This window comes from Colobus angolensis, unplaced genomic scaffold (genome assembly GCF_000951035.1).
Source record: "Colobus angolensis palliatus isolate OR3802 unplaced genomic scaffold, Cang.pa_1.0 Scaffold228, whole genome shotgun sequence".
NCBI classification, from domain to species: Eukaryota; Metazoa; Chordata; class Mammalia; order Primates; family Cercopithecidae; genus Colobus; species Colobus angolensis.
In genome coordinates, this window is record NW_012115466.1 from 5245238 (window position 1) to 5271745 (window position 26508).

A 26508-nucleotide genomic window follows, 5' to 3' on the forward strand; every position below is an offset into this window, starting at 1 on the left:
ACCGGCTGGTAAAAATTTCAAACTCAGATGTTTTATCCTACAGAAACACAACTCTACTGTGTCATTATGAATCATTGGGGAAATATTCTAGGACTTAGCTTTTACAAATTAATAAACAAGATAGCTATTATTAGAATTATTGGAATTCAGTCATTCTTTTCTTGTTTTTTTTTGAGGCGGAATCTCGCTCTGTCGCCCAGGCTGGAGTGCAGTGGCCGGATCTCAGCTCACTGCAACCTCCGCCTCCCGGGTTTACACCATTCTCCTGCCTCAGCCTCCCGAGTAGCTGGGATTACAGGCGCCCGCCACGTGGCCCGGCTAGTTTTTTGTATTTTTTAGTAGAGACGGGGTTTCACCGTGTTAGCCAGCATGGTGTCGATCTCCTAACCTCGTGATCTGCCCGTCTCGGCCTCCCAAAGTGCTGGGATTACAGGCTTGAGCCACCGCGCCCGGCAGAATTCAGTCATTCTTATGAGATAACAAAGACCATCAAGGTAGATCCTTTGATACGTCCATGTATGACCATAAACCTTTTCTGATGACATATGTGTCCAATGGTACAGAGGGAGAAAGTACTTCAAAGGTTAGAGCCATAGGAGCAGTTATGGGTCTTCCTTTACTTAAAAATCTAATGGGTCACAGTTCAGGATGCTCTTTGTTTGTTTATTTGTTTAAGTTCTGGGATACATGTGCAGAACGTGCAGGTTTGTTACATAGGTATACATGTACCATGGTGGTTTGCTGCAGCTATCAACCCATCATCTAGTTTTTAAGGCCCCCATGCATTAGATATTTGTCCTAATGCTCTCCTTCCCCTTTCCCTCGACCTCCCCACAGGCCCTGTAAGTGATGTTCCCCTCCCTGTGTTCATGTATTCTCATTGTTCAACTCCCACTTATGAGTGAGAACATGCGGTGTTTGGTTTTAAGGGTCTTCTTTGGCAAACTACTGTCTTCCAAACAAACAAATGAAAATAATCACCAACATTAGTAAGTTTTGAGAAGTGACTCATGATTTTTATCTTGAGTCGGACACTGACCTTGACGATAAAAGCACAAGTGTTAGCTTTTATCTCATTGTTATCTTATTATGTGCAGCCCTTCTTTCTCACATTTTTCTCCTATCTTTGTGGTCCGAGCTATGTCTATTAGCTATACTAAAGAACATCATCTTATAGAGGAAGTATCCCAGGCTAGGGGTTAGCAAATGGCAGTCCTATGAAGGTAATAGCAAGCTGAAAGGGTAGATTTTGCTAATGACCAACCAATGTGACCTTGGAGAAGGAGCTTAATCCCTCTATCGCTTAGTTTCTTTGCAAAATGTAGTCCCTGTCCCTATTTACTCCACAAAGTTGTTTCCAGAATAGAATGTGATAGGTAAAAAGAAAGAGTCCTAAAAGGCAGGAACCAACCATACTAAATAATTATTATATCTTAGAACACTTGATTTTTTGAAACAAATCTACAAGCACATAACATGCAGAATCTTGGAATCAAAAGACTATTAGTTATATATTTTGAGCATTAATATTTTAGGAAAATATCTCATCTCTATATAATGTACATTGTTGATACCATTACTGCAAATATATTAATACGGTAGACTAAAGATAGACTATGGCTCACATTTGTGTAAGGCTGAAGGTCATACTCTTCTTCTTTAAAGCCTGTTGTGAACAGTAGTTGTCTATGAGCTTTTTAAACGTGAGATTTTCATTAGTAATGAAAGAAACAAATTTAGGAAAGATTGTGCTCACATTTTTTGGAAGATTTTCAGAGAAAGCAGCTGGGGTTTCTTTAGACTCCCAAGTCTATTATTCAGGTGAGTAATGTATTTTATACTGAGTTCTAGACCACCTGCCTTTCTGAGGAAATTAATATTGAGATAGATTTACTTTGGCTTTTCTTGTCTCAGTGGCTATGTATAAAATTTTCCTATTCAATGAGTTTGGGTACCCCATTAATGTATTCATTCAATGTTGTTCAGCCATGGAGGATTATTTTTTAAGACAATGTCTAGATGTGTTTACAACAAATTCTTATCTTGGTGAGTTTTGAGACTGACACATATATTCCTCTATTAAAATAGTCAGTAGATGATGTAAATACAGTTTTACTTACAAGGCAACAAATACTAATAATGAATAAAATAGTGTTTAAAATGAATTTGACTATAGTCTAAACCACTGGAATTCAAAATATTGCCTTGATTACTTTCCTTTTTCTAGCCCCTGCAGGAGTTTTGGGCAGGATCAATGGATGCAGGAAGCAGTAGGAGTTTGGAGAATGCAGTGAATAGGATCTATCATGATCAGCTTGTTCCAAAGATAAACACAAGCAAGAAAATGTCCACCTTAGCACACCCACCTAACATCCTGGAAATGCCACAAGAGATTAAGAAAAACTGTGGAGGTAAACAGGTAGAAATCACACTTGAAAGAATAAAAATGACAAAGAGCATCAAAGAAAAACAAAGCAATGATTTAGAGAAAGCAGCCTTTAAACGGAAGGCAGAAGGTGAAGAAAAGCCAACTAGAAAGAAAGAGGCAAAGATAATAGAACTTGACAATCACTTCATCACCATGCCTCTGCCTCACATCCCCTTAAAGAACATAATGGATGTGGAAATGAAGTTGGTCTACATTGATGAAGTGGGTGTTCGCTATGAGTTTGTAGAGTCCTTCATGTCTACTGGGAGTCAGCCAACATGCCGAGCTGCTGAAATAGTAGACCCTTTGAGTGTACCTAATTTCAGCTTTCTGCCTCAGATTGACAAATGGCTTCAGGTAGCCTTAAAGGATGCCAGCTCTTGCTATAGACAAAAGAAATACGCCTTGGCAGCAGGACAGTTCAGAACAGCACTTGAGGTATGGGATTAAAGAAAATATAGATTGGTGACAGGAAGCTATGAAATGGAAAGTTGCAATTACATTGAGGGGTTCTGACCATACTGTAATAAACAGAGATCATGAGGTGAGGATATTTAATGATATCAGGATTTTGCAGTTCCCCGTTTACATAAAGCAAATAAATAAGCTATGCCTGCAAATTAATATGCCTGTGTGCACTTGATATATAGAAATAACCCCAAAAGCACACCTCATACTTTTTACAAACCCTGAAGTGAATGGTGATATATTTTAAAAATACGGTTGGTTTCTTCATTTAGGTGTACACCTATAAAAGCCATAAAGTTTTAGTACAATGGTGGTGGGTAGAATATAGATTCTCTAGAAATAGGCAGTTAATGAGTATATGAATTGTCCGTTTTTGATATGTAGTATCCTCATGATTAAACATAACCATCTTTACTTTTTAGCATGTGTTTATAATTTATATGTGATACTTATTACAAACAAAATAACACTGTTTGACTTTACCATCAAACTTTATTTTCCTCCCCATTCTAGTAATCTTTATGAATAATTATCTTCCTATCTGTAAACAGGTAAGTCTGTGACTATCTTGGCATAAAAAAATAGCCCATGGACTAAAATAAACTTCAGAATCACTACTAAAACACAAAATAGGTAGTAGGAAAATTATACTAGCTCATGACATACTGTACCTATAGAAGGACCAAAGTGTATGCACCATTGGTCTTGTTATATTGATGAGTGCATATGTAGTATTTTATTTTACAAAACTATCTTACAAAAAACATGTCAATGCATACTATATATGCCTGCTGGGCACTGGAGATATTTAAAAAGAAATGAATGAAGACATGGTTCCTTCCCTGTAACCATCTGGTGAAGAAGACAAACCATTAAACATTTAAATAAAGATGCCATAAAGTCATGGCATGGTGACTCACACCTGTAGTCCCAGCACTTTGGGAAGCCAAGGTGAAAGGATCACGTGAGGCCAGAAATTCCGGACCAGCCTGGGTAACATAGTGAGACCGTGCCTCCACAAAATGTAAACATTAGCTAGGCATAGTGGCACACATCTGTACTCCTAGCTATTCAGGAGGCTGAAAGGATCTCTTCGGCCCAGGAGTTCAAGAGTGCAGTGAGCTATAATTACACCACTGCACTCCAGGCTGGGCAACAGAGTAAGACTCTGTCTCAAAAAAAAAAAAAAAAAAAAAAAAGAAAAGAAAAATACTGAAAAGAGTAATTGACCATGGGCAATGAGAGTGAGCAGGAGTCAAATGTGAGATGTTGTCGTGAAAGTGGTGAAATTTAAAGAGTAAAGTATTATTTTCATTGTTAGTTGCAGGTTAAAATGACTACAACTACAATGGATTATTAACAGGTGACACCAGACAAAGGGTGACCCTAAATATTTAAAAAGGCGCTAAGTACAAAAGCAGACCTGAGTAGATATGAAGTAATTAGGTAGCACACAAATAGATGCATCTATAAATATTTCTGCTCGCATAAAGGGTCATCTACACAAATAAGGGAAGTGTGATGCACTATGTAAACTTCTAAGCTACCTAATAAGTGCTGAAAAGTCCGTATTATCCACAAACCACCAAAAGAATCCTCTGTTCTTTTGAACAGTCTTTTGAGCTAAAGCTCCGCAGCCTCCATCTAAGAAAAGGATGCTAATGAAAGACTCTACGAAGAACCCCAGGCAGTTCTGCCAGAGCCATCTTCAGCTGAAATTTATTTTCCCAGTGCAGGGAGGGTTAAAGGTATAAATTTTATAGATAAAGAAAAATAATCATTCTGGCAAGAAAAAAGAAAGGCATCTTTTCTTAGCTACTGTAAGAGCTTCAAATTAAGTCTAGGTAAAAGCAAAAGACATCTGTGTTAAATGAAAGAAAATACCCAGTTTTCCATAAAATCCAGTATTCACAATTATAAAACTTGAATCAGGTTTTGTTAATCCTAAAATATAATTGTACTGTATAATGCTTGTGTTTTTCTCTGTCTTCTTCCCCACTTCCTCTTTTTTTCTCTCTCCTGTTTTCTTTCCCTCTCCCAGGGTTTTAAGGAAAGTTTTGGATGCTGACACTAATTACTGATAATTAACAAAAATAATTATTTTGAAATTAAAACTTAGCTTGGACATCTGGCCTAGCTTTTGTCTGATTATCTGGGGAGTTAACTTTGAAATCTTAGCTAGAATGTCTCAATAAAACAAAGCTACTGGGAATGGAAAAGATTTGTAGCCTTTTCAGACTTTCTTTTTTTTTTCCGAATTTAACTTCTAAATTTAACCTTATTAAATGTGAGTGCTCTCACATTTCATTTAAGGCATCTCTCCCTTTTCCTTAAGTCCTAAAAAGGCTTTGAATAAGGTAGGATGGACGATAGAGGCCAAGGCATAATGATAATGATCACACTTGATAGATGTAGCAGCAAGTATTCGAGTGTGGATACATTAGGGTTAGGTTTGGCTGCAAAATAAGTGTCTGAAGGAAGGTAGAAGTTTATTTCTCTCATACGTAAAAGTGGGTAGTCAAAGGCTGGTATGATATGATGGTCAGGGTGCCAGGTTATATCTCCTTTCCTAAGAAGTGGCCTTGACTTCATGATCCAAAATAACCGTTCCTGCTGAATCAAATACACATTCTAGCCAGCCAAAAATGAGAAAAAGGAAAGAGAGAGGCACACAGTGTCTCCACAAGCACACCATTTTCATTTTTTTCCCATTAACCAAAATTTAGTCATGTGACCACACATACCTGCAAGGGAGGCTGAGAAATACGGTCTTTATTGCAGATGGCGCTAACATTCAGAAGTTCTATTACTGAGAAAGGAGAAAATAGGTATTGAAGAATAAGTAGTATCTCTCCCATAGAAGGCTTGCTACAAGGAAAGTGTTATGAGACTTTTTTTTTTTTTTTTTTTTTGACACGGAGTCTTGCTTTGTGGCCCAGGCTGGAGTGCAGTAGCGTGATCTCAGCTCACTGCAACCTCTGACTTCCACGTTCAAGCAATTCTCCTGCCTCAGCCTCCCGAGCAGCTGGGATTACAGACGCCCACCACCATGCCTAGCTAATTTTTGTATTTTTAGTAGAGACAGGGTTTCACCATGTTAACCAGGCTGGTCTTGAACTCCTGACATCAGGTGATCCACCCGCCTTGCCTCCCAAAGTGCTGGGATTACAGGCATGAACCACCGTGTCCAGCAAAGACATTTAGAATGGTTGCCAAATATGTGATGGGAAGTCAGCTGTAAGAGCATATAGAGGACTGGCTGTGATTAAAGGTGAGGCCACAAAAAAGAAACAGAAAAGTAAGAACTGAGCGAAGGCCCTGGAGGCATTTAAATATTTATTAAGTGACATAATACATTCCAATGCATCTAATAAAACCACTAGAATATTCTGTCTATGTGTTAGTTTCCTTTGTGTTCTTGACAAAGTACTAACTCCTTTTATTTTCATAACATAGTCACTAGATAGCTATATTTATGAAAATATTTTATAATGATTAAGGTCAAATGGTATGCAATGATTCAGAAGACAACAGTTTAACTTCCAAAAACAGTTAACTTTAGTCTTTTAGGATTTTGTAACATAGCAGGCATTTATGTAAACATGCTTAATGAAATAACTTATTTTTGCATGCTTTCTTTTTACTGTATAAAGGTGAATCAGTTATATGGGTAAAATTGGTCTTTAGCTCTATGACCACCTCATCAATCTTTCTCAAGTTTTATTAAAAATAGTCATCATATGCTCTTATGTTTGTATTCACACCAGAAGCTAAACCAATAAGGGCAAAAGGTGTAAGCTAAAGATAAAAATACAAATTCATATTACATTATATTGTCGTGTCTAGATACTATTCCCTGCAATTTTTAAAAGACAGCTATACAAATTTCCCCACTACAAAAACGGTAGGGATTCTATTTAAAAAAATATGACTGCCTCATATAGTTGTATTTGCATAGTAAGTAATACATACTACTATGTAATAAATTTCTTGGCTGTCAACAAAAAGTAGGAAGAGATTAATAAATTAGGAATACAGAAAGGACAGAAGATGTAGTAATCATATTTTTTGTCACTTATTGGAACAACACTCAAAGAAATTTTTCTAACTTCCGAGAATACAACTTAGACAATACCACCATTTCAATGTTAATCATAGGATCCTAATAATTAAGAGGCTTCCACCTTCTGAATTAGAACAAATCTATATGTATCCTTTAAGATTCACAGCTTCAAACAATCCTACTCAACCCATCAAAGAAGACAGAACAAGACCCATCCATTACCAACCAGAACTTTCAATTCCTCCAATTTCATCATGCAGCAGACCCTTGAGGTGCTAATCTTTTTTTAATATCTTGGCGCTCCAGCCACTGGTCTGTGAAGTTAAAGTAATAACTCACATTTATGGAGCTCTTTATATGTGTCAGGTACTATATTTTACATTCTGGGATTATTTACATTCATTATTCCATTTTATTCTCACAACAAGCCAGTGAGATAGTACTGGTATTATTGTGTTACTAATGAGAAAACCAAGGGTGGACAGGTTAAGTAACTTGCTCAAGGGTCAAAAACTAGAGGAGGTGGAGTCAGGATCCGGTTATCTGGCTTCAAGGCTCACCAGTGTGCCTTTGCTACTCTAAGTGTGAGCTGGTTGGAAATACAAAATTCCAGACCTTGCCAGACCTGCAGAATCAGAATCTGTATTTTAACAAATTCCAGATGGTCCTTATGCACATTGCAGTTTGAGGAGCACTACACTCTGTGATATGCCTACACAGAACAGATTTGCCCTCCAATTAACGCTTTGTAGTTTGGTCCCTATATTGTATAATTTAAAATGTTGTATGTCCAACATTGATTTTATAGAAAAGAATTTCCTCTCAAGCAGATGTTTCTATAACAATAGTTCAGAATTTTCGCATTTCAAGGATCCATAAAAAATGTTTTAAGTGTGTGTAGGGGGAGAGTGGGTTGACATTGCATTTGTGTTGTACAAGAACATTACAAAAATTACCATCTATTACCACCATTGAATCATAAAATATGGAGCAGTTTCATCCATAAAAGTTAGAAGGAAAGATAAAAAGAAACAGAAAGGTCATACTCTCAAAATGAAGGATATTTTAAAAATAGTTATATTTTAATTTTATGAAAAGCTATGTTGTCTTTATTTTTTATTTTCCCTTGGATCGGTAAAGCATTGGTCTGAGAACAAGCTTTTGGGAATCACTGTTCTAGAACACATTCTTTATGGTAAATGTTAGGTATCCAACATGATTGAACCCACACCGGGGCCTTCTTATGAGATTACTTCCAAGATAATGGAATTTGGTACAAGACAGGTCCATTTTGGAGCCCATTCAAGGGGGTTTATTTAATAAAGTAGAAAAGATATCTCATTATAGGGTGGCCTCACCTGTAATTGCTCTGCTGAGAATAACTGTTGCAACTCTCTAGAGCACAAAAATGTGGATATCTTAGAAAGCTTAATTTAAATAAATTCTAGCACAGGTATTTCTTTAGTGCAACATAATCAGAACTTTAGGGGTTCACTGAATTCTCTGAGTGCCCAAGCTGTCTCATTATAATCTGTGGATTTGCATATGAATTCAGTATGCATTTCTTAAACTCCTGTTGGGTTCCAGGCATTTTGTTGTTGTTGTTGTTGCTGTTGTTTGTTTTAAGATGGGGTCTTGCTCTGTCACCCAGGCTGGAGTGCAGTGGTGTAATCTCGGCTCACTGCAAGCTCTGCCTCCCGGGTTCAAGCAATTCTCCTGCCTCAGCCTCCTGAGTAGCTGGGATTACAGGTGCATGCCACCACACCTGGCTAATTTTGGTATTTTTAGTAGAGACGGGGTTTCACATTCCAGGCATTTTTACTCATACAATCATTGCAATAACCCTCTCTAAGATGGATATTATCATCCCATTTTACAGAAAAACTGATGCTCTAAAAAAATTAAACAACTTACTTAAAGTGCCATGGCTAGTCTGTGACAGGGCTGAGATGGAATTCAGGTCCCCTGATTTCACATCTGGACTTCTTTACACTACTGTTTTTCATACTGTAATGTGCATAAAAAGATGTATAGTAATTTTGTTAAAACTACAGATTCAGATGCATTATGTTTGTAGCGGGACACCAGATGCCTCATTTCAAATAAGTTCCCAAATGATGTTCATAATGCTGTCCAGGGACAACTCTGAGAAGGATTTATTTATTTATTATTGTTTTTTTTTTTTTGAGAGGGAGTCTCTGCCGCCCAGGCTGGAGTGCAGTGGCCGGATCTCAGCTCACTGCAAGCTCCGCCTCCTGGGTTTACGCCATTCTCCTGCCTCAGCCTCCCAAGTACCTGGGACTACAGGCGCCCACCACGTCGCCCGGCTAGTTTTTTGTATTTTTTAGTAGAGACGGGGTTTCACCGGGTTAGCCAGGATGGTCTCGATCTCCTGACCTCGTGATCCGCCCGTCTCGGCCTCCCAAAGTGCTGGGATTACAGGCTTGAGCCACCGCGCCCGGCCCTGAGAAGGATTTATACCAAACCACTAGTAGGTTCTCAAGTGACTGCCATTGTCCCTCTAGTAAATTAGCAGTAAGCACTAGCTCACATACTCCTAAGTGGCTGCAGGGGTCCAGAGCTGTGATGAACAGGACACTGAATTTGGAGTCAGATTATCTGTGTTTGACACTGTGTTGATGCTATGTGACTTTGAGCAACTTTCTTAGCCACTTAGAACGCCATTAAGTAGAAACGATAGATAATAAGGTGCTTTCACATAGAATATCAAGAATTGTTTATTGAAAAACATAATGAAATCTAAATTCATGTACAAGTTGTCGCTGTACTTCTCAAGTCCCTCATTTCCCTGTGTGGTATGTGTTTAATTTAAAGCTTAACATTCCAAAGGACTTTGCCCAACTATGTGTTTACCAACATTTTTTAACATCCATAGCCCAAACCCTTTGATTAATATTAACAATTTCTAGTCTTCTCTTAATTATACTTGAAATTTAACCAAAGCAAGGGACAAAGTAATGCATCGTGTTCTACTTTATTTTCCCTTGAGAAGCAGTGACCTAAACCAAACACTGTGTTGAACTATTAACTGCCTCTCGCACAAATATAAGCCTTCGCTTAAATGCACAAATTGTTATTCTAGAGATAGCCCATTGTTTCTTAGTTGTCAAGTATAAACTGACTGTGAACACTTCATGTTCAAGATTAGACATTTCCAATTTTAACTTGATTGATGTCATCTTTGTTCCATACAGGGACACCATAACTAATACGTATTTAATGATTAAAAAAATTTGGAAAATGTTAGCAAATATACATGCGAGGAAAATAAGAAATGAATTTCTCCTTTAACCTCAAAGCTAAGATAAAATTATTATTACATACATGTATATAATTAATGTGTTTAATTTTACCTTATAATAAACACTGATTTAAGTACAAATCTCTAGAAAATTAGAATTTGCCATTATAAGAAAAATGTATGTTAATACCACTAGCCGTTACCAGCTTTTTTTTTTTTTTTTTGAGACGGAGTCTTGCTCTGCCGCCCAGGCTGGAGTGCAGTGGCCGGATCTCAGCTCACTGCAAGCTCCGCCTCCCGGGTTTACGCCATTCTCCTGCCTCAGCATCCCGAGTAGCTGGGACTACAGGCGCCCGCCTCGTCGCCCGGCTAGTTTTTTTTGTATTTTTTTTTTTAGTAGAAACGGGGTTTCACCGTACTAGCCAGGATGGTCTCGATCTCCTGACCTCGTGATCCGCCCGTCTCGGCCTCCCAAAGTGCTGGGATTACAGGCTTGAGCCACCGTGCCCGGCGCCATTACCAGCTATTTTATTTTTTTTTTATCTTTTTTTTTTTTTTTTTCCTTTTTGTGGAGAACGGGGTCTCGCTGTATTACCCAGGCAGGTCTCGAACTCCTGGGCTCAAGCTATCCTCCCGCCTCTGCCTCCCTGAGAGCTGGGATTACAGGCGTGAGCCACCGCACCTGGCCACCAGCTATTTTAACCTGGCATGATGCTAGATGTTGGAAATGCAAATATAAATAAAATACAGTTTCTGCCCTCAAGGATTCAAAGTGTAGAGACAAGGAATTGGGTCTTGCTTGCCTGAATTCCAATACTTCATTTACATTTTAGGGTTATGCATTTTTATTTGTAGTTCAGTATGTTAGTGCCCATATTTAAATTTTTTTTTTCTGAAATGCGACCTTAAGTAGACATTTAGAAAGATATCCAACATATTTTAATGTAATTTATTTACCTTCAACGGTTATCATCCCAACCCCGGTGGAATAAAAAACAAATTAGAAGATTTAAGATACATAGAGGAGAGTTGATTATTGGTTAAAGGAGCAAAATATTTTTCAGGCTTAGTATTACTTAAAAGGGATGAGAAATAGGAGATATATCTGAGGCAGTTACTCAATTTGATGGGCCACTGTTCATTACTATGGAGGCTTTTTATCCACATGGTCCTGGCTGTGCCGCACACCCACCCTCTGACTCATCTGACTCATGCTAAGCCCCTCCCTTTCCCACACAAAAGCAGCCATTGATACAGTCACAATTCCTATTTGTATGCAGCACGCATAACATGGGAGAAGTTGTGAAGAGGGATTTGGAGAGAATCAAAAGGACAGGAAGAGTGGAAGAGGGGGACAAATGAGAGTCGGGAGGTAGGCATTGACGATCTCAGGGAGAAGAGAGTTTTCCCATAACTTAGATGGTGGTAGAGTATGGAAGAGGGGATTAGTAGGAGAATTTTCAATAAACAAACCTACATTATAATTTGTATCACTTTACAAATGAAAGGAGAATCACATCCCATAAAAAAAGGAGATTATGAACATTGTAGGTTGTTAACACAGTCATGTGTAGCTTAACAATAGAGATACATTCTGAGAAATGTGCCATTAGGCAATTTTGTCATTGTGCAAACATAATAGATTGCACTTACACTAGCCTAGATGGCATAGTCAACTACACACCTAAGCTGTATGGTAAAGCCTACTGCTTCTAGGCTACAAAGCATGTTATTGTACTGAGTGTTGTAGGCAATTGTAACACAATAGTATTTGTGTATCTAATCATAGAAAAGATATAGTGAAAATATGGTGTGAAAAATGAAAAACGGTACACCTGTATAGGGCTGCTCTATTATAACCTGATGAGACTACTGTCATATATATGGTCTGTCACTGACCAAAACATCATTATACAGCACATGACTGTATAATTACAATCACCTGGGGAGCTGTTAGATATACACAGATGCCCAAACCCACTCTCAGAGAGTCCAATACAATTATCTGCGGCCCAGGCAATGATCACTTCTGGCACATTGGTATTTTTACAATCCCAGGTTGACTATGGAGCAGCTTAACATTGAGAACCACTAGCATTAAAAATACTCATCACTTCCTTCTCTTTTAAAAAATCACAACAGGTTTTAACACACATGTAACTTTTGAAAGAGAATTAAATAAACATACAAAGCTATATTAAAAATTACATAAAAATTTAAATTGTCATGAAAATTTACTCTGAAAATTTATACTGAAAATAATATCATATTTATTTAAAAAGCAAATTAGCTTAATGACTACTTTTCTATTAATACTAAAAAATAAATTGATACTGAACTTGGACCAGTGGTTAGTTAGTATGTGTCTCTGAAACTTTAAATTCATCCCATAAGTGAAAACTTCACCAAAAAAAATGAACAATTAATCCATAGGAAGCTGAGAAAGATCTTTTTCATCAGTAGGATTATTTCCATAGTTTACAGGTGGCCATTATTTGTTTGATTCAAATGACAGTAAATGTTAACTAAATTTTTAAATATAGTTAACTCTGTTACTCCTCTGAATCAAAACCTAACCAATTGTCACGAAGTCTTACACAACCCTAAATTGTAATCAATTTGAAGACTGTTTGGGGCTGACACCCAGAAAAATTTAAGTCAGATGATGCTGACTTAAGTATTGGATCATGTTGTGAAATATTTCTTTCACTATCCAACTTTCCAAATATGTATAAGTCTACTGAAACCAAATAGACTTAAAAGCAGCAATTCCCTCTCTTTCCTCTGTTATGTACTCCATTCCAGTCTTCATACACATACAACTTCATAAACAGAGTCTGGAATAGTGAGTAGATGAGATCCACTTTAATGTGTTCAAAACAATGTAATGCAGTGTAAAGTTGCAATTCCTTTTTCAATTCAGATTATCTAGAAAAATATTAAAGGAAAATTTAGTTTCAATTTCTACTAAATTATGTAACTCTTTTTTTGCCTCATTTGACATTCACTAAAATAGAGAGGACTTTGTTTCTGCCTAAGAGATGATTCTGTTTCTATCAGAGAATAGGATATAACTACTTAGGGAGTGAAAAGAAAAGAGAGAGAGAGAGAGACAGAGACAGATTTTCAATGCACTCAGTGTGGTTCCCTTGTTTTGTAGGAACTGTTATGAATACCTAGAACATTGGATTCATATATACTTGAATGCCACTACTAAAATATATTTCATATCTATAAATAAATATCTTCTAGAGTGTTTGGGTGGATGATGATGGTGATAGTGATGATATTCATCTATGAATAACTGATCGTTGATTTTGCAGAGCAAATTACGCCAAGAAACCAACCACAGATTATTAAGTCACTAGAATGTCACTATAAGAGTGACATTGGGGTAAGAGGATGTGATGTGACAGGGCTTTGGTTTTCAAGGAATTTGAGTTAGGTTTTAGAAAGAAGTCTTATAATGGCAAGACAATTAGAAATCTATTAAGTGTTCAGTGATGGGCAATGGCTGTATAGAACAAAGGCTTAGGATGAGAAAATTCAATGAAGTCTATGATATACACATGTGAACACAAACTGTGTGGCAGGCACTTTATCTATATTAACCTATCTAATTCTTGCAACCAACCAGTGGGTTGGAAACTCTTATTATCCCTATTAAAGATACACAGATTAAAATACGTGAAGTACCAATGGAAAAGATAGGATTTTGGAGTGAACCTCAAAACAGAAATAGCTAAATGGAAAAGTGGGGAGGGAGAGGGGAAGGAAGATGAGTATGATATGTGAAACGTTACTAGAAAGATGGCGAACTTGATGAAAGAAGGATAAAACAGAAGGGCAGCAAAGTGATGAGCAAGCCAGAGAAAGACATTATTATAAAATAAGGGTGGATAGATAGAGATTCTGGAGGATCCAAACCAGGAAGAGAACATTGGAATTGGTGTTGAAGGCAAAAGGTCAGTTCTTGGGCAGGAAAGTTATAACAAATGGATCCATTGGGAATCAGCAAAGGACATAAAAAATATTTATTGAGTAGTTACTACTTTAGCAACATTGTGCTGGTTAGTACAGGAGCTACAGGGAAACACAGGATTTCAACCCCACAATTATAGCTCTTTATTTATTCTTTAATTGCATCTAAAATATTCTGCTTATAGTAGACATTTTATTTGCCATAATCCAAGTCTTGATTTTAGGGGAAAACAGCTAGAGGGGTAAAAGTATGAGAGAATATAAAGAGAAAACATCAGGGTAAAATAGGAAGGAGTTGGGTGTTGCTAGGGTAGTAAATGCAGGGAAGAATGAATAGGGAGAAATAAAGCTGAAAAAGCTGGCAGGTTGTCAGGGGCCATACACGCCTTCTGAGATTTTATACAGCAGGCAACAAAACGCCTTCAGAAAGGATTAACATGGGGAAATGATGTAGTCTAATTTTTAATTTTACTTTATCACTCCAATGTATATATAGAGAAAATATAGTATTCAGTCTCTGAGTTATTACCCATTGCTGGGTTGTAAAATCAGTTTAATGGATTGCAATCAGCATTATGTTTAATTGAAATCATAGAAAGGAATGGAATAGAATGGAATGGAATGGAATGGATTAGAATGTGGAATGAAATGGAATGGAATAGAAAGGAATGGAATAGAATTAAAATTCAATACAATAAAAAATATCAGAGTTCACTGAACATTGGAAGGTAAGTTTTACTTTGTAAAAACTTTGTTACATATCCAGATATATCTCTATCTATCTATAAATAGAAATATAAATAGAGAGGAAAAGAGAGAGAAAAAGGAAAGAAGGAAGGAAGGAAGGAAGGAAGGAAGAGAGGGAGGGACAGAGGGAGGGAGGGAGAGAAAGAAAGAGGGAGGGAGGGAGGGAGGGAGAGAGAGAGGGAGGAAACTTTGCAGAGTTAGTGAATGTAACTTTGAATATATTACATGTGAAGTCTGCTGGCAAGCCCCATTGGAGCAGCACATTTGTTGGCTAGAACCATGCAGAAAGCACAGGGGAAAGTTCATGATCAAAGACAGACATTGAGGAGTCACCAATACCTGAAGTCACCTGAACTGTAAAAGGAAAATAAGGATAAGGAAAGAATTTTGGAGAAATGTGAATAATTCAGAAAGGACTATCTCTGAGATTAAGAAATTAATTGAGAGAAAACTGTAATACGTTACTCCTCATGGACTCAAGGTTTTGAGGAAATTGCTAGTTACAGAGTTTCTAGAAGTAGCATTAAGAGTAAAGAATAACCTGTTTGGCTGTCAAGGGTCTTTGGAGAGAACAATTTTAATGGTTATCACTGCAACCCAACCAGGAAGCCTCCTTTCTCAAGAATGGGTCTGAACACCCTCTAGTTTAAGAAGCCCAGGGATGAAATAGTTTTGACCTGAAAAGTTCGACTAACTATGTTAACTATGTGTTCAGGATGTCGACTAAAACTTAGCAAGCATAATTTTTACTGCAAAATTTTATGTATTGGCACAATTAGTCTTTGCACTCATTATATAGTGGAGCATATGATGTAGTTTCAATGACGCATGTTAAAAGAATAGACCACCATCTGAAATTAAAAGCTGACTTTATTGTTTGTAATCCAGGGAAAACTGGTCTTGTAGGGCACAGCCTTTCTGAACAAAGCCAACTTCCAGAAGCAAAATTAAGTTTGGAAAAAGAAGTGGACAGCACGACCTATAGAACTGCTTGAAAAGGAAAAGTAGAAATGGGACAGTAGCCTAAGGGAAATGCAAAATGATGGGCTGATTTTCAAATTCTTTCAGAATATGACCACTGGCCATTATTATATTAAAAGGGCCCATAGAGAGAGGGAATAAGTCAATGAAAATATGATTGAAAGGGGAAAATCTCTAAGGATGTTTAAAAGGATGAAGATCTGGAGACAGGTGGAAAGATAAGTGATATAGTTTGGATGTCCCCTCCAAATCTCATGCAGAGATGTAATCCTCAATGCTGGAGTTGGGAACTGGTGGGAGGTGTTTGGGTCATGGCTTGCTGTTGTCCTCAAGATAGTGATTTCTCAAGAGATCTGGTTATTTAAAAATTTGTGGCACCTCTCCCAACTTGCTCCTGCTCTCACCATGTGATGTGTCTGTTCCTGCTTCACTTTCCATCATGATTAAAAGCAACCTGAGACCTCACCAGAAGTAGATGCCAGCACCATATTTCCTGTAAATCCTGTAGAACTATAAGCCAACTAAATCTCTTTTCTAAGCTCATGTATTTCTTTATGGCAATGCAAGAATTGCCTAACATAGAAATTAGTACTGAGGAGTCAGGCACTGCTATAAAGATACTTGAAACTGTGGTAGCAACTTTGGAACTGGGTAATAAGCAGAGGTTCAAAGAGTTTGGGAGGGCTCAGAAGAAGAAAGGAAGATGAGGGAAACTTTGGAACTTCTTAGAACTTGGTTAAATAATTGTAACCAAAATGTTAACAGTGATATGGACAGTGAAGGCCAGGCTGATGAAGTCTCAGATGGAAATGAGGAACTTTTTTGGGAATTGGTGCAAAGGTCACCTTTGTTATGCCTTAGCAAAGAACTTAGCTACATATCTGTGGAAGTTTAAACTTAAGAGTGATGACCTAGGGGATCTAGCAGAAGAAATTTTTAAGCAGCAAAGCATTCAAGACTTGGCCTGGCTTCTTCTAACAGCCTGTAGTCAGATGCAGGAGCAGAGAAATGACTTAAAGTTGCACTCTATATTTAGAAGGGAAGCAGAGTATAAAAGTGAAAAATTTGCAGCTTGGCCAAGTGACAGAGAAAGAAAAAGCATTGTCAGGAAAGGAATTCAAGCAGGCTGCAGAGCAACCACTTGTTAGAAAGATCTGCATGACTAAAATGTAGCTAGGTGCCAATAGCCAAGATAATGGGGGAAGGCCTCAAAAACTTATCAGAGATCTTTGTAGCAGCCCCTCCTATCACAGACCCTGAGGCCCTGGAGGAAATAATAGTTTCATGTTCTAGGGCCAGTGCCCCACTGCCCCGCACAGCCTCAGGACACTTTTCCCTGTATCCAGGCCATTACACCTCCAGCTGCAGCTCAAAAGCCCTCAGGTACAGGTTGGGCTGCCACTCCAGAGGCTTGGAGCCATAAGCCTTGGCGGTTTTGACGTGGTGTTAAGCCTGTGGGTGTGTAGAGTGCAAGAGTGAAGAAAGCTTGGCAGCCTCTGCCCCGATTTCAGAGGATGTATGGAAAAGCCTGGGTGTCCAGGCAGAAGTCTGCCGCAGGGACAGAGCCCCCACAGACATGCTCTGCTACAGCAGTGCAGAGGGGAAATGTGGGGTTGGACCCCCTACACAGAGTCCCTACTGGGTCACTGCCTAGTGGAGCTATGGAAAGGGGGCCACCACCTTCTAGACCCCAAAACAATAGCACCTCCAGCAGCTTGCGTCTGGCACATGGAAAGCCTCATACACTCAACTGTAATCCATGAGAGCAGCCACAGGGGCTTAACCCTGCAAAGCCACAGGAAAGGAGCTTCCTAAGGCCTTCAGAGCCCACTGCTTGTATTGGGATTGCCATGATTGTGGGACATGGAGGCAAAGGAGATTATTTTAGAGCTTTAAGATTTAGTTACTTCCTTCTGGGTTTCAGATATGCATGGGGCCTCTAGCCCTTTTCTTCTGGCTGATTTCTCCCTCTTATTTGGGACATGTACCCAATGTCTTTACCTCCATTGTATCTTGGGAATAAATAACTTTTTATTTTACAGGCTCATAGTTGGAAGGAACTCACTCCCAAATGAAATTTTGGACTCCTGACTTGGGACTTGGGACTTCTAACTTAATTCTGAAATGGGTTAAGACTTTGAGGGATTATTGAGAAGACATTATTATGCTTTTTTTAATGTGATAAGGACATGAGATTTGTGGGGCAGGAGTGGAATGGTGCAATCTGGCTGTCTCCTCCAAATCTCATGTTGACATGTAATCCCTAAAGTTGGAAGTGGAGCCTGGAGGGAGGTGTTTGGGTCTTGGAAATGGATCCCTCAAGGATTGGTGCTGTCCTTACAATAGTGAGTGAGTTCTCATGAGATCTCATTGTTTAAAAGTTTGTGGCACCTTCCCCCACCACTCTCTCCCCCACCAATTGCTGTGGCTCTTGCCATGTGACACACCTGCTCCTGCTTAGCCTTCTACCATAAGTAAGAGCTCCCTGAGGCCTCACCAGAAATAGATACCAGCATCATGCTCCCTGCAAAGCCTGTAGAACCATAAGCCAATTATACCTCTTTTCTTTATAAATTACCCACCCTCAGGTATTTCTTTAAAACAATGCAAGAATGACCTAACACAATAATATTTGAACATGTAAGCACCTGTTCCATTGAGATAGGAAGAGTTCTTTGGGTAGAAGATAAGTTGAGAAAATTCTTAACTTAAATGTGTTTTAATTGAATTGAAAGCAGTTGAAGAATTTGAGACTTGAAACCCAAGATTAGACAGACTATAGAGAGAAATTATATAGGAGGTGAGTAGGAATAAGGGGAAGGGTTCAGGACCTCTCTAAGGAAAGGGATCATGAATCTACCTGACAATAAACTGCAGTTATATAATTTTGTCTAATGTGTCTCTGAGAAACCAAAAGTTTTGATTGACTCAGACTTGAGGTTTTGATGAAAAGAATGAGAAGGGAGAACCATTAATTGTGATTAATGATGAGAGGGTGGTTACAATGATGGACTGTGGGTCTGAGCTGGGTAGGAGAGGACAGAAGAAAGATGTCCAGTGAAGAGAATGCATAGTGGTTCAGGGACTGAAGATGAAAGGAAAGGTGTTGGAGGATATGGGAGTAAAAGAGATGAAAGGCTTGGAGGTTTGGTCCAGGAGTAGTACTCTGGAATCTAGAGTATAGGTTTTGAGAGGTTAAGCAATTTCATGAGATTGGGTTGCTAAGCTAGAGAGGAGTTGAGGAGATAAAATTGTGAAAGGCCAGGATGTTAGAAGATTCATTCACAGCCAGATATCTGAACTCACTCAGATGATGTCAGGACAAAGAGCAAAGATGACCATAATCCAGGTGTCAAGTTTTAGTAAATGAGGGAAAATAATTGGAAGTCTGGTAGGTGACCGGGTTAGCGACAGTAGAATATCTAGATGACATGGTGTTCTGCAATATTGTACTAAGCGACAGGAAGGACAAAAACCTCAATGTGACAGAGACTGTAGGGGATGTGAGTTCCTTTGAGAACTCAGCTTAAGATGAAGAAAGTAGAGAGAATATTCAACCTTTTGATTAGGGTATGGAGTAATTTGTTTACATTGCCCTGTACATGAGAGTGAGCAACAGTGAGAGGAGAGATTTCCAGCACAATTGGAATGAGGCTTTTGGAGTGTCTCATTCAAAGAGGGGGTGAAACATGCTTAGGGCAGCAAGTATTATCCCCGCTGCAATTCCAGTTGGTCAATGGTCTAGGCCAAGTGAGGTCAATATGTAATCCACTTTCACTGAAAGTCTTCTTCAAAGCTCAGTAAGCCCTACCCTGAAGGAAAAAAAAGAAAGGAGTCTTTCACACCCAGTAAAGTGTAAGGGTAATTTTCTTCCTTTAGTTACTTGTACCTCTCTCGCATCATTTTTTCCTATGTACATACAGCATTAATAGAAAACCTGTAAGGTTTATTAGAATTATGTAAACTGCTATGAAGATAAATTGCTTTGATAATACACCTTTAAAGTTAGTCAGCAAGATTGTTTTATATTTTGGCATGTTCATTTATATTTATTGAATTTTTCTCTTGTTTTTGATATTTGAAACATTACTAAATAATTGTTTATGACTACTTCAGAGGAAACATACCAGTACATATAGTGGTAAGCACATATTTTTAATGGAGTAGCTACCTTTATTTACCTTGTGCTTTTAAAATTAATTTTTAAAATTGATAAACAAGAATTTACTCTGTGTGTGTGTATGTGTGTGTGTGTGTGTGTGTGTGTGCTGTTTATGTGATCTGTGCTTTTAATGCACTCTATTTTGGATGTTTCCTAGAACTGGCTTTGAGATAAGGATTATAATTATTTGTTGACATGTACAGTTTTAAACACACAAATAAATATTTTAAAATACCAAGCAGAACGATGAAAAGTGAAAACTAATGAAACCATATTCACACTTTCTGATGCCTTTATAGTGTGTCAATGTTGAAAGCTGGTAGCTTTACACCAGCTGGTTCTTTTGTTTTTATTTCGATTATATTATAACTTTAAAACTTCATTCATTAATTGACCAAAAAAATGCACCCAAGTTGGTTTAAAGTAGCTCAGCCCTAATACTAGCCTCAAATTATATATGAACTGAATATCCTATTACTTATTTGGGTTATGAAAACAGCAATCAAGTATCCACTTAAGCAAAAGAAGTCAGTGAAATATCGTGCTGTAATACTTGAGGCAACAGGAGACCACTGCTGACACTAAGCGGCCCGCTCAGCATTTCTGGCTCCCATAGAGAGGTGTCCTCACAGATACTTTAAAACTGAGTTATTGTGTATTTCTCTCAGCTTTAGTGGCATGAACACTGGGAGTGCATTCTAAAACAGGTCCCAGACTGCTGTTTGTGGGCTGATTAATTTAGGCACAGTTCTTCAAAGAAGCATTCAGAGAACACCAACTTCTATGTGGGGACATCCATTTAAGGAATCACACAGTTGCTGCCCACTGCCACTTGTTAATTTAGGCTGTGAAAGGAGAAATATGAAAAGATGAAAATGAATCCCAAAGCCTTAGCTGAAGCTAGAGAGGGGTGTAGGTGCCTGTGATGGAATTCTGACCTCTCTATAAGTGCATTCTGATGACAGGAACAAGCACAGTGGGATTCTCGAGTAAATCATCAGCTCACCCCCACACAATATGAGTATCACAAGGAGATGTGCTGTTCCACTTGTTGCTTTTGCTTTATCCATTTTAAATTACTCTTTCATTTTTTGAATAGGTAATATATTTACACAGTTCAAAATTCAAGGCAGAAAATAGTATAGAGTAATGGCTCCTTTCTATCCCTATTCTCCAACCACAAAATTTCCTTCCAAATGGGCAACTGTTGTTCATCATTTAAGTTAATAAATATAAACAATGTAATAGTACAGTAGTCTACCTTTATCCTCAGGAGATACATTCCAAGACCCCCAGGGGATTCCTGAAACTGTGGATAGTACCAAACTCTATATATACTATGTTTTTTCTTATACATACATACCTACGATAAACTTTAATTTATAAATTATACACAACAAGAGATTAACAACAATAGCTAACAATTAGAACAATATGCTGTAATAAAAGTTATGTGAATATGGTCTCTCTCTGTCTCTCCCTCTCCATAGCTATCTCTCTCTCTCTGTCTCTCTCACTCTCTCTCTCTCTGTCTCTTTCTCTCAAAATATCCTTTGGTACTGTACTGATCCTTCTTGTGATGATGTGAGATAACAAAATGCTTGCATGATGAGATTGAGGTGAATGACCTAGGCATTGTGAAGTATCATTACACTACTATTGACCTTCTGATGCTATGTCACAAGGAGGATTATCTATTTCAGGTGATCCTGAGTCATCAAGCCATGACAATGTCAATGGTTGGATATCAGAAGCAGACAGTGTTGATGATTGGGGATCCTTGATAGTTGAATGTTTTGTTTTTTTGTTTGTTTGGTTGGTTGGTTTATTTTTGCCAAATCCTTTTAAAAGAACATTGTATTCTGACATTATTATCTCTTTTTAACTCATCAAAGTGTTGCTGCAGAGGTTGTAATCCTTTAGTGATCATATGGGTGACTTTAATGCTGCATTCTTTCAGAAAATAGTGTTCCATAAGTTTTTCCTTTAATGTCTATGCCATTAGAAGCACCATGGCATATTTTGGTAAGTGCAAGTCACTGGTTCTACTTTAGTTTCTTCTTCTTCACAGTCTTCTCTCTGTAAATGACTCCATAAGCTCTTCTAATTCTTCATTTTATAACACTTATCAACGGCCTTCAATATGCTTTTCCACTTCTTCATCATGCATGTTGGCAAATCTCTCCCTATCACCTTGTCTTGCTGCATAAATGATTTTCCTAACCCCCATTTATCTCCAAGAGGCCTTTAAAATCATTCATAGCTTTACTCTGTAAGTTCTTCCAGAATAAATTTATGATTTCTGGTTTTAACTTATTCATTGCAGCTTTGGTAAATGTTATTGCACCAGCAATAGTGAATGATCTCCAGCATGACATTGTCCAGATTAGGGTCTACATCAATTGCTGATTAAGTGAGATAAAATGCCAAGTGAGTGCACTCAGTCTTGATGAACTGGATGATGCCCTGGTGAAGGGACTGAAAGAACGAGGTTGTATATGGAGTTAAAAATACAGCCTCAACATTTTCATTTTAGTGGCAAACAGATTCAGGATGGTTGGGTACATTGTCTATTATTAATAGGGCTTTAAATTCCAACTCTTCTTTTTCCAAGTATTCTTTTTTCACTTCTGAGATGAAGGATTGGTGGAATTATTCCATGAACAAGATGGCTGTCACCCATACTTTCTGATTATTTTGCCTTCTGGCAGAGGGGCAGATAATTTTTGTTTTAATTTTTTAATAGCGTGTGGGTTCTTCTCTCTGTTCACTGTGCCTGGCTTTGCAATATGCTCTGCAGCATGGCTACATAGTACCAACATTAATTTGTCCTTCCATGTTTTATGCCCTTGTGCTTCCTTTGCACTTTGACAAATGCAGATTCTACTGGATATTTTCTTCAGGAAGATCCAGGTTTCACACAATTAAAGACTGGCTTTGTTGAATGGTATCATTTGTCTTTAATAAACGTTTTCAACTCTGCTGGAAATAGAGCAACAGCTTCCTCACTGGCAGAGGTAGCTTCTCCAGTAACCTTTATAATTGTCAGTTCAAACATATTCCTGAATTTGTGTAGCCGTCCCTTACTTGGAGTAAATGGCCTGGTGTCATTCATTTCAGGAAATCCCTTGCTGAAGTCTTTGTACAGACTCAATGCTTGCTGACGCAACATGTTGCCATCGGTCAGAACACATTTTCTGTTCATGCCTTCCACCCACAAATGTAATGCCTTTTTCGTTTTAAGTAAGTACTTATCATGAACTACGGCCATAACTTTCGCAATTTGAGGTGCTACAGCAAAACTAATACAAATTTCCTTTTCCTTATTCACAATTTTATGGATAGATTTGTTCTTACCATAGATCTCAGCAACCTCAGTATATGATTTTTTTTTTTTCTTTATTAAGTTGAGAACTTTCACCTTTTGACTTAATGGAAGTACTTTATGGCTTCTCTTTGGCATACCTGAATTGCCAGCATCACTATTCTTGCACTTTGAGGCCGTTAAGTAAGTAAAATAAGGGTTACCTAAACACAAGCTCTGTATGCTTGGACAGTCAATCTGATAACCAAGAAGGCTACTAAGTGACTATGTGTGGGTGGCATCTAGAACATGGATATGCGAGACAAAAGGATGATTCACATCCCAGGAATGATAAGGCAAAATGGTATGAAATTTCATTACACAGACTAGTGTGCAATTTAAAACTTATAAATGTTTATTTCTGGAATTTTCCACTTAATATTTTTGGACTGCAGTTGACCATGGGTAACTGAAACTGCAAAACCATGGGTAAGAAGGGACCACTGTATATGATATTCTTTCTAAAACTTGATTTCTTTTTGCTTAAAAATAAGTGTTAGTGGTTTTTCTATATCAATATGTAATAAATTTCTTCCTTTTTATGATTGTATAATATTTCATCATGTTAAGGATACATATTCCCTATTAATAAACATTTGAGCTGTTTCTGGTGTTTTGCTCTTAGAAATAGTGTTGCAATAAATCACCTTGTACACATGTCATTTTGCATGAATACAGATATGTCTGCTGGATGCATTACCTAAATTCAAATGAAAGAGGTTGCATATTGAAATTTCAAAAAATATTGCTAAATTACACCCCCATCCGGTGTGTATTAGAAAGTCTATTTTCCTTTATTCTCACCAGTTTATCCACTTTATTCTTTCTTTATTCTACACTGGTTAGTGTATTACTAATGTTTTTTATCCTTTCCCAAAATAATAGGTTTAGACAATCAGAGTATTTCTCTTATTATGAATTGAGTACCTTTTTCTACATTTAAGAGTCATTTGCACTTGCTTTTCTGTGTATTTCCATTTCTGTGTCTATTATCTCACCCCAGTTTTCTAATGGGTTTCTAAGTGGTTTTAAGTTCAAAACAAGTTCAAAAAGTCCCTTTTGGGCAAGTAAGTTTTCCCCTATGTAATTCTGGTATTCTTTGTAGAGTAGTAGAAAATGACTTCCCCTTTTAATTTCTGTTTAGTTACAAACTTGCATTAGAACCTGATTACCATCCTGTGATGGTGCCAGCACTGACCCAAATGCCCATTTCTTACAGTGTAAGGTAACTGTCTCTAAACTAAAGCACATGCTCCTTTTCGAGAAATGGGATAGTAATTTAGCAATAACATTTATTAAAAAATATTTTTAGTCTATAAAAATTAGAAAGCTCTTTATTAGTAGTAAGTTTCTTATATAAATAAAAGCATGATTTCTTTTATATAGGGAAATTGTAAAATCCACAAGGGCTCCTTTGGCAATTTAGGAGTTGTTTATTACTAGAGATTATAACCTTTTAGATTTTGATATTGTTTCTAATGCACCAAGTCTAATGTCATTTCTCTTAAAAATGCTTAGAGGAAAAATAAATATGATAGAAGTTAATAGCTAGATAAGGTAGGTTTCACCTAAAATATTCTCTAATAATACATTATATGAGTAGCATGTGGTAGCACAGGTCTATTAATTCCAGATGAATGTTTTCTTGTTAAATTTTGTTGGAAGTGCTACATTTTAATTTGTCTCTGATATAAACCATTTATTTCAAATAAGAAAATAATTTGAATCCTCCTACTATATTATTACTCTATAGCAAGAAATGTAAAGACGTCAATAATGGCTTAGTCAAATATGATACCCAACTTGGAATTCTCTCTGACTGGTGGTAATGATTGATAGAAGGGATATATGTCTTCCATGACATCAGAAAACCTATGCTGAACTTTGAGTATAGAATATCTCTGGTAATACTATAAAAAATGGAAATTTATAGATAGCTGACATATACATAGGTAGATATTTACATTGTTTTCATTTATTCTTTACCTTTAAGAGGTAAAGAAGAAACTTGACTGTCATAGCCAACAAAACATGAATAGTTTTTTTATTATTATCTGGAAGTCCCTTTTATTCAAATGTTTGGAGTTATAGTTTTAACTCTGGTTTGCTTTTTTGTTTTTTGCTTCTTTGTTTGTGTATAAAGTTAGCATTCATCAAGTGTTTAGTTTATGCCAGCACTTTATTTACCATACTCCTTCAATTCCCACAACAACCCAAAGAAGTAGGTTGACCATTAGCCTCATTTTGCAAATGAGGAAACTAAGGCTCTAAGAAGCCAGATAACTTGCTAAAGATCACCCTACTAATAAGTAGCAAAGCTAGAGCTTGAACCAAACATGTCTGGTTCCAAATATGTAGTAACTATAACCACTATACAATAATGCCTGTTTAGCAGTAGAGCCCTTTACAAATAAAATTTTACATAGAACCATGACTGATATTCAAAATATTTTATAATCAACATAGCCAAATCACTGAGTAGCCATAAAAAGAACAGACACTAATGTGAACAGGTGCTTACAACCAGATGCTGAATATAAGCTCAATAAATTTAGGAAGATAAAATGGAGCTGCTCTGAGACTGACTGGAGATGGCCAGGGCTTAGCCCTATGGCCTACCCATCACAATCTTTCGGAAGAAGCTCCTTCCATCTCCATTATGCTCCTAACCTCCACTTCATGGAAACCAGGATTTTATAGTAAAAGAAAAACAAAATCCCATAACACCTTATTTGCATCAATTCATGATCTAATAGAATAGCTTACATGCTTTGCATTTGTATTCTTCATGAATACCTGAAGATAAAGATACAGATTAATCCAAAACCCTCTAAAATATCTTTTGACTAGACCTGCCCTGATTCTAACTTTTCTAGTATTATTTCCTAGGGAAATCTCTCCTTGTACATTTTGGCAAACACCTGCTGGGAAATATACGTATCTATCCTTTATGGTCATTTACTGAATCTTCACAACTATATGCTTGAAATTCACATTTGGCTCAAAATTACTTTCCTCTTTAAAGTATTATATAAACAGTATAATGTCCAAC

The 26508-nt window shown here is 37.4% G+C and overlaps 1 protein-coding gene across 1 annotated transcript in view; it reads left to right on the top strand.

Annotated features, from left to right (window-relative positions):
• Nucleotides 1-26508, top strand: part of LOC105513303 (spermatogenesis-associated protein 16) — a gene marked incomplete at its 3' end in the record, with an annotated part of 232366 nt that overhangs the window by 22794 nt on the left and 183064 nt on the right. Inside the window, exon 2 of the mRNA XM_011944144.1 lies at nucleotides 2237-2866. Coding sequence (XP_011799534.1) covers nucleotides 2255-2866 — 612 coding nt within the window. The remainder of the gene's footprint in view (nucleotides 1-2236; nucleotides 2867-26508) is intronic.